Here is a 9,175-nt window from a genome sequence, read left to right as displayed (position 1 = left end):
GCCCTGGCTGCGGAGTCCCGAGTGCCCCCCGTCGCTCGCCGCTCCTGGCCAGGAGACTGGGCAACCGCAGACTTCGCAGCGCCCCAGCCACGCGTCCCTACGCCACCCAGGAGATGGTTTTATCCTTCCTCTCTCCTCTTGCAAGTGGTCGAGTGAAGTCCACTGCACTTCCCCAGGTCGTGCACATGGCACAACGCCTATGCGCCTGAGCCGGGACATTTCTGAGGAGAGGGGAATACGGTGCCATTGATGCTCATCCCGCCATTCCGGAGCAGAATAGCTCCTTCGACCCCTAGTTATGTAGTAACAAGGGGAAAATTTCCTGAAATTAGACTACTGCAGGAACTCTGGTTTTAGTCACAGCTGTCATCCGAGAAACAAATTTCCAGGCATTTTTAATCTAATTCACTTATTCTTTATGTAACTGAATTAGAAAATGTGATTAAGCATCGCAGAATCTTCGGCATTGAGCCTGCGTAACCTTTAGTGAAACATGAAACAGAAAAACTTATTAGAAGTAAGAAGAAATGGCGAAATCGCCTGTATGGATTTGGTACAATCGTTACTGACTGAGTAGGTGGATTAGAGGCACAAAAGTTCAAGGGGAAAAAAAAAAAAAAAAAAAAAAAAAAAAAAAAAAAAAAAAAAAAAAAAAGGATAATGACCTTTACAGCTGAAATTCTTCCGAGATTGTTTGGCAAATATTTCAGGGCAGGCACCGAAAAGACACGGTGCGCCACTGCAGAGGTGCTTGCTGGAGCAGCGCTGTCCTGCCGGCCCGCCTGCTGGTCCCATGCTTACTTCCCTCTGTTTCCTTCTCTGGTGCCCCCAAGATCTCTCTGAGGTAGGGACAATTCGAAGGAGAAAACCCAAAGTCTTGAAACCGATTCTCCCTTTCTGTGGCATTTCCGAAGTTTGGGTTTAAGACACCTTAGAAGGAAGAGCCGATCCCCCTCCTGCTCAGGGGAGTTTAACATAGGCTGCAGCCGCGCTCCCTGCGCGCCCGTGCGGTGCCTGCCGGCCCTGGGATCCGCGGAGCCGTCACAAGCACCCGCCGTGCTTGGCTGCACCAAGCGGCCCTGGGATGTGGTGGTCAATCCGTGTGCCACGAACACGCACGCAGCTTGAACAAAATAGCGAAGAGTAGAAAAAAACCCGACCCCTGCTAAAATCAAGCTAAAACCCGTAGGAAAATTTCGTTTTTCAGACCAGCTTCCCGCGCACCTCGGTCGGGACCCCCCGTCATGTGGCATGGAAGGAGCGGGGACCAGCTTAGCACGGAAACACTGCCGGAGAGCTGGGGAAAGGAGCAACCCCGCGGGGCGGAAGGGTCTCTTCAGGGAAGCACGGGGGCTGGGGGAGTGTGGGGGAAGCGGAGGGCCCCAGAGAGTGCGGCCACCTTCGCTCCCTGGTGCGGGCAGGGATGTGCGGTGTGACGTGCCCCCGCACACCCCGACGGCCGCCTGCTCTCCCGCCTGGCGAGGCGGAATCGCCCCTCCGACGGGGCTCCGCTCCTCCAAAACTATGTCATTAATATAAATCAAATAATAGCCGGGGGGCGGGGGGGGGGGGGGGCGGTGGTGGTGAGAGGAAGGGGGAAGAGGTACGCCACTGCTCATGTGTTAAATATACGTCTCTGACTGTCCTGAACAAAGCGACCGTCCCCTTGGGAAGGGTGACGTCTCTCCAGTAACGTGATTGCTTCTTCGGAAGCAGAAACGTGTAAACGCTATAAAACGCCGTGGGGCGGCGGGCAGCTCAGAGCGTGCGGCGAGACGGAGCCCTCCTCTTCATCCTTCTCCTCCTCCTCACCCTCTGCCGCCACCCCGGCAGCCGCGCAGCGGAGCAGGGCGCACTGCCCCAGCACCGCTCCGCACCGCGCCCGCTCAGCCAGACACACCGGCGGACTCCCGGCTCCGTGAGTAACTTTCTCCCCGCCGCAGCGGCAACTTCCCAGCGGATGAGGAAGGACGTGCCCGTCCCGTACCCTCGCTCCTCTTCTCCCCTCCCGGACCTGCAGGGAAGACATCCCGGCCGTCGGGGAGCGGGGAGCAGTTCTGAAAGCCCAGGGTAGCCGGGGCGGGACCCTCCCTTACCGCTTAAAGTGGCTGTGCCCCGGGCACCGCTGCCCCTCGCACCGGGCGGGGGGTCGCCTTCGGGGATGCCAGCTCTCCCCGACGGCCGGCAGCTCCCCCGCCATCGCGACCCTGCCTGCCGGCGGCGTCTTTCGGGACGGGGACCGGGGATGGGAGCGGGGCCGGGGCAGTCGCTCGGCGGCCCGAGGCGAAGCCCCGGTGCCCCGGCGCGGGCCCGGCGGGTGCGGGCGGGCCGGGTCGGAGGGTGACGGCTGCGCTCTTCCCTCCGCAGGTGGCGGCCATGGAGCACCGCGGCGCCTCCCCGCTCCTCCTCGCCCTCGCCCTCCTCAGCGCCCTCTGCTGGCGGGCGCGGGCGCTGCCCCCGCGGGGCGCCGCCTTCCCTCCCGTCCCGCGGTAAGGCCGCGCTCCGCTCCGCTCCGCGCCGCGCCGCGCTCCGCCCGCAGGGGCCTGCCCAGCCCCGGCCGGTGGCTGAAGGGGCTGTGAGAAGCGCCGGTCCTCCGCTGCGCCCTCCCAAGGAGCGCGCCGTGCGGCGCTTCCCGTCGGGTGTCGGCCCGGTGCCGGGAGGGTGCGCGGGGTCCCGCGGCGAGGCTGCGGTCGGGCGGTGCCGGCCGGTGCCCGCCGAACCCAGCCTGTAAAAGCACCCGGGACACGCACGCACCTCCCGAGGCGGCTGCAGCAGCGCTGCCCCGCGGGCTGGGTGGCGGTGGGTGCCGGGGGAGGGCGGGAGGTGGGTGACGGTGAGCCCGGGGACATGAGCGGGTCCATGGGGACAGAGCGGAGGGTAGGTTTTGCTCCTCTGCGTGCTTCGGCTGGTTGAAGTTGCTATTTGTGGTCCAGCTAAGTTAAATCAGATGGCAGAACGGTACGGTTTGCATTTAGGTAAGAGGAACATAAGGTGTTAGGAGGACCAATGAAAAACAGGCAAAAAAGCACAGTGGCTGACTTCCAAAAGGTGTGATTGAGCCGGTTCATTTTACACAGCAACTCTGCACCTTTTTTTTACCAGACAGAAGACTTACACGAACCAGAGATATAAATAGTGCTAAAAATGACTTTAAAATTACAAGGGCATAAGTCTATCTTAGTTTTAGTATGTGATTTTTGCATGTCATCCCACGCTGGGGTTTCCTACAACAATGGGAGCCTCTTGCCTGCCACAGAATGTCAGAGCAGCCAGAAAGAATGATGCCAAACTACTGCTATGCAGTCAGGCTGCCCTTGATAAAATATGACACTTCATAAGAAACGACAGTTTACTAAAACGTGAAGTAACTGTACATCGGTTTATACAGAGCAATTGTCATGATACATTTTAAGAGATTAAATGTGAAGATTTTTTTAGCTTCTAGCACAAGAGAATAAAAACATGTAGAGATACATGACGGCACTTTTTATGTAGTTTGAAGTTCTTGGTGTATTCGCTTTCTTTGGAGAAGGCCTAAAACCTGTTTCATTCTGCATTTCAATGCACATCTTCTATCTTAACTGGGAGGTAAGTGCGTCACAGGAACAGTTTCACTTTGCTTGGGTAGAGGCTGTTAATTTCATCCATAGTTTATACAAAATACAGTTGTTAGGAAAAGCTTCGTGGTTGGCAACTTGTGCTGTGATTGTCATACATTATGCACGGGAATGAATTGCGTTCAGCGGCAACATTTATCTAGAAAAATGTGAATTTTAGAGAAAGATCTGTTATGTCAAATAATCTACAATTAAGCATGGATTCTACCTGAAAGTGATTTTTGAATTATTGAGATTTCTTTAAAATGCCTTGCCAATTAAAGTAGGTAGATGTGCATTTGACACAAACCAGAATGTTAATTCCAGTAAAGTGTTACACGTCTTCAGCTAGCTGTACTTTACATGGTTTCTTTCTCCAACAGATTGGGAAACAGAGTGCCATTTGCTGGAGCCAGTGAACCTGACCAAGCCCGTGGGTCATTAAAGTCAGAATCAGATATTTTGCAGAACACACTACCTGAAAATGAGAAATTCTATTTTGATCTGTCCAGAATTATTGATAGGTGAGTTTCTTCATTGCCATAAATACAAAAGATGATGGACTACTTGATTTCTGCCAAAAACTCATGCACCTTTTCAGACTGAGAATCAGGAAAGGAAGACTCAATTACAGAAGAAAATCCCACAGCCGCTGCTTGGATAGTGGTAGCAGTAAGGATGTCAGCAGAAATGATGATTGTATTGCCATTCTGGCATGATGAATGCATTCACTTTCCAGGAAGGAGTAAAAAGTATATTGTGAAAATCTGGAAATTATTTTATGAAATTAATTCCCCTTAAGATGTACAATAATTAAATTAAGGAAAGCAGTATGTTTACAAAATGAACATTATCAAAATTATATGAACCCAGGCTGTATTGTAGAGTTTATTTATTGTCCATTTCAGAAATACAAGGCATGCTGATGGAATTTTCACCAGTGTCTACAGCCATCTTTTGGCTAAACTTGCTGTGAAGAGATATCTGCATTCGCTTATTAGAAAACGAGTTAGGTGAGGTGACACTTACATTAGGTAGATTTTTTTTTTCCTAGCTGGCTTTATTGGCAGTTTTTTTATCCTTCTGTATCCAAGGTCTCCTTTTTGTGAATTAGAGATACTGAAAGAGAAGCTTATATGATTAAGGGGGAGCTGAAAATCCTATATAAGTATTTAGTGATATTACTAAATGAGTATGTTACTGTTTATTCATGACACAGTTGTGAGAGGTAGAGCAGCAGACACTGCACAAAGCATAGATAATGTGTACTGCAATATTATAATGATTATCATGCTGAATTGCTAGTTCTTATTTTTGGTATTGTTTTTACTAGCTTGGTGGATGAGTGGCAAAAGTAAATACAAAGTGATTGATTACTCAGTACTTAACAACAGGGAAATGCAGAATGAAATCAAGAACTGATGGGTTTATACTGAAAATGTAAAGGTACAGTTTTTTCCTGCTGTAGAACACATTGACAGATGTTTGTGAGATCTGTATTTCAGCAGAACTCAAAAAAGAGTGAGGTAAATTCATACGCTAGGGGTCTGGATGCAACTTCCAGACCAATGTGTTAACAAACTAAAAGGCACAGGGTGCTGGGTAGGATCACTGTATACTCTCCTTCTTTTCAAATCCATAAGCAGCAACTGTGAGCCACTGTGGCAATACCACTGAGTGCCTACTTCATATGCTCAAAAGCTGAATAAAAATTAGGTCCTCTGTTTATGTGAGTGCTGCCTTTGTTCCAGAACATACAGTTCCAGTTTCTCATATGCTGTGAACTAACATAGACCATTTAGAATAGAACATCCTGACATTTCCCAAGATTGTACACGAAGAAAAGGCCTCCAGGTTTGGCTTTCACAAGGTGTGTTCTGTCTTCTGAAACCTTAGACCAAGCATTTATAGCTACTTATGTGATGCTGCGCTCTAGCTTTCCTCAATGGCAGACTCCACGTCCACTGTGTTTAATGTGAACAGTCCTTTAAGAACTTACTGCGACTTAAACCAGGTTGTACCTTGGCATTGTACTGAAATATATTCACACAAATAATAGAAATTAGAATAAAATCTGATTATTAAAAGGTGCAACCTGGAGTGTGAGAACAGGCAGGAGAGAGTAATGAAATTCACACTTAACCACTTGATATTGCAGAATTCTTTGGACAAGGACTCTAGAAATAATTGACAACATATCCCAATTTCATAGGCCATGGCAAAACTGAGAAGAGAAGGCAAACAGTGGAAGGTGGGCCCCAAAAGGCTGAATGACAATCTTTGGAATTTGGTCCTTGTTATTAAAATACGTAGTAAGCAGTGGAAGCAGCGGCTTCTTCTCATCAGAAGAAAGATCCAAAAATCACAGATGGAAATGAAAGCTGAAATGAAAATTTTATTTTATTAGGCTAATCAATATCATAAAGCTTATATTACTCATTTAATAGTACTTTCTTTTAAACAGATATAATCTCTTAATTTTCCTTTGCAATTTTTGTATTGCCAGCTCCCAGGACAGTCCTGTCAAACGCCACTCTGACGCTGTCTTCACCGACAACTACAGCCGCTTTCGAAAGCAGATGGCTGTGAAGAAATATTTAAACTCAGTTTTAACTGGAAAAAGAAGGTACTACAAGAAAGCACATATAAATTCTTTCCTTACTTCTATGGCATTAAGACAGAGAAGGCTTACATCCATGTATGTATACAGAGAGGAAAAGCAAAACATTTTTTCCCTGACTGGAACAGACACCATAATCAGATTAGAATAGAAGAATAAAAAGGAGATGGCATCTGGCAATTTTAAAAATCTTCCGACAGATTGTTATATATTTTTTATTTAGGAAAAAATCTTCTTAAGGAAAAAAACCCACAGAGGTATGGAACATGAACAACAATTTTATAAAGAAATACATTGAAAATTTGCCTCTTTGTAAACACATGAAATGAGAATTTGAAAATCCCTGAAGGACTATATGTCCTAATCAGTTTAGGTGAGACCGTGACAGCATAAGCTTTGTAGACCTTGTATTATGTCTGTATATTCACTAATTTAGAAAACTGTTTTTAAATATCATGTCTCATTATTCATTAAACATGCTATTTCATATGTTCTGTAACAATTTGGTTTAAGTGTAAGAAAATGTGAAGAAGCTACAGTTGGAAGAAGGCTTTGCTTTCTTTGCTTTTTCTTCTGAGAGCAATAAAACTTGTTTCTGACCCACAACAGCCAGGAAGAGCTAAATCCTGCTAAACTTCGAGACGAAGCAGAACTTCTTGAACCATCCTTTTCAGAAAACTATGATTCTGTAGATGAGCTGCTCAGCCACCTCCCACTGGTATGCCAAGATTATATTTTCTCTTGCTATCTGTTACTTGACTTGAACCATAAAGTGAGATCAACTGTACATGAAGTGTGGCCTATCAGAAAATCAGAATAATCTAGGAAAGGGAGTCATGTTTCATGAACGGTTTTATGTTTCTACAGAGACTGTGTCTGAATAAAAAAATAATTTTAATAATAAGCTTTAAGTTATCCCATGACTGCTAGTATTGAAAATTCCTAATTAAATGGCACTGTTCATAACGCACCTAACTCACTTGGGTGTTTCAACCAGTGTGCACTGCAGCATAAAACCAGAAATGACACATTTTTAATTATAAGGATCATTATTTCTTCAGAGAACAAACTTGAGGATATTTCTTTTAATTAAAAAAATGCTGCAGATTGTGTTTAACATATTTTTCATTACAAAGGAGTTGTCCCTAGGACTGAGAGCATCAGCAAGATGAACCTTCTGCATTAGGAAAGTACTTGACATGCAAATCTTGCAGTTACTGTTTTCCATTTAGCTACTACTATTTTTTCTGAAGTCATTCACAACTATTTTTTCTCTGGTTTACTGAAATGTAAACCCTTCTACATCAACACTTGCAGGAACATAACATTGAAGGGGTAAGGTAGAAGCAAATTTGGCTTGGCGTTGTTGAAAGTGTATTATGAAATTGCTGATAGGATAGTTTTTGGCATTTAGCTGTGTCTCAAAAAGTAAGAAAAAAGATTAAAAGGCTATTCTTGGAAATAAAATTTGGAGGAATGTCTTTTCTCATATCATCCCAAACCACCCATCCCCCTGCCCCCAAAAAGACGTTGTTTCCTTTCAAGACTGAAATAAAATGAGAAAATGTTCCTTTCCATAAATGTGGCACTTCCTCTAAAGTTCCCAAAGGTTAGAAAGGACATAAACTACTTATGCATTGAGGAATTAAATAGTTTGTAAGCAACATGATTCTAGAAAGAAATGTTCTTTCCAGACAAGATTAATGCAAAAAACATCTGCTTTTGGATTTTGCACCTTCTCAAAGTCCCGGCATTAACTAAGGGAGAAAGAGTAGTGGTGCAGCAGGTTGCAGATGTCCTCCTGAAAACATTTTTCAGTCCTTTCCATTTTTATTGACTCTACTGATTAGGCAGATCTGCCTGTAGGTGAATCAGCATTGACTGTTACTTGTCATTTTATTGCAGTACCCAGTTGCTAATGTAGTGTGGAATGAGCAACCTGAACTAGTGTATCCATTTCAAGGATACAGGCTTTTTGGAAACTGAGCAGTTCTGTTTTGTAGGCTAATCTGCAGTAACATTTTTCTCTAGTCCTTCAACCTTTCTTTTCTCATCCCACGGTCTTGTCTGACTGTAATGCCCGCCAAACTCCTGTGAGCAGCCACATCTCAGCTTGTCAGTCCCAAGCACAACATTTGCTTTATATCAAGTGTTTCTCATTGCCTGCTGTCTGCCCTCATACACCTCATGATGCAACTGCTTGCAAAAGTGACTTCTAAAGCACATCTCTCCTTTGCTTTTCAGGACCTCTGAAGGACACCTGGTAAAGTCTATGACAAGAACAAGCTATTTTTGAGTTCCACATAGTATTTCAAAGAGATGACTTTAGTCATCAAACCAGAACAAATATGTTGTGAAGTGAAAGTTGTGATATATTTGTTTCTTACATAATAAAAGTTGATATTTACATTGTAAATATTACTCTGGAGTTCTCTACTGAAAGCTGTACATATGGATGCCAGTTTAACTCATGAGAAGTCTGTGAGTCCATATGCTGTAAATCCTTTACTTCAATAAATTCATTTGAAAATGAGTGTGCAGCTGAAAAGAGGCCATCATGACTAATTAATTGGCTTATTTTAGGTGTGTTACAACTTCAGACAAACGTGTAATAATAAGGAAACATTTCTAGATAGCCTCATAAAAAACACGTAACAACACAAGGAGAAGGATGTCCAAAGTGTGTAAAACTGCTTCACGAAGATCTCTGAAGGTTATTGCCAAGAGAATGCTTTTCTAGCAGTTTACCAAGCAACTAGAAAAAATTAATGAGAATTAAAAATTTTTGACCTCCAGCAGTATCTTTACTTCTGGTTCACATTTTTAATATTTCACAATGTATAAATTGTATTAAGACCAGAAACATCTCCTTTATTTTCAGTTGTGTTTCGGATGCTCTGGAGCTGACAAAGCACTAAAAGAATGCAATCTTTTGACTTGTTTGATGCCTAAAGTCATC

General features: G+C 44.9%; 1 protein-coding gene across 2 annotated transcripts; it reads left to right on the top strand.

Annotated features, from left to right (window-relative positions):
- The first annotated feature begins 1,689 nt into the window (after positions 1-1,689).
- Positions 1,690-8,749, top strand: VIP (vasoactive intestinal peptide). 2 transcript variants are annotated; one of them, XM_058419809.1, is made up of 7 exons: positions 1,705-1,918; positions 2,368-2,489; positions 3,980-4,120; positions 4,505-4,609; positions 6,103-6,222; positions 6,826-6,934; positions 8,461-8,749. In XM_058419809.1, the coding sequence occupies exons 2-7, from the start codon at positions 2,377-2,379 to the stop codon at positions 8,467-8,469; spliced, it is 597 nt and encodes a 198-aa protein (XP_058275792.1). In that variant the 5' UTR covers positions 1,705-1,918; positions 2,368-2,376; the 3' UTR covers positions 8,470-8,749. The 2 variants fall into 2 exon arrangements, with proteins under 2 accessions (XP_039914732.1, XP_058275792.1); XM_040058798.2 differs by lacking the exon at positions 4,505-4,609 and having other exon boundaries at positions 1,690-1,918.
- Positions 8,750-9,175: the final 426 nt, after the last annotated feature.

The sequence above is a fragment of the Hirundo rustica genome, chromosome 3 (assembly GCF_015227805.2).
Source record: "Hirundo rustica isolate bHirRus1 chromosome 3, bHirRus1.pri.v3, whole genome shotgun sequence".
NCBI classification, from domain to species: domain Eukaryota; kingdom Metazoa; phylum Chordata; class Aves; order Passeriformes; family Hirundinidae; genus Hirundo; species Hirundo rustica.
Note: the sequence above shows the minus strand (reverse complement) of the source record. Positions and strands in the feature narration are given on the sequence as shown.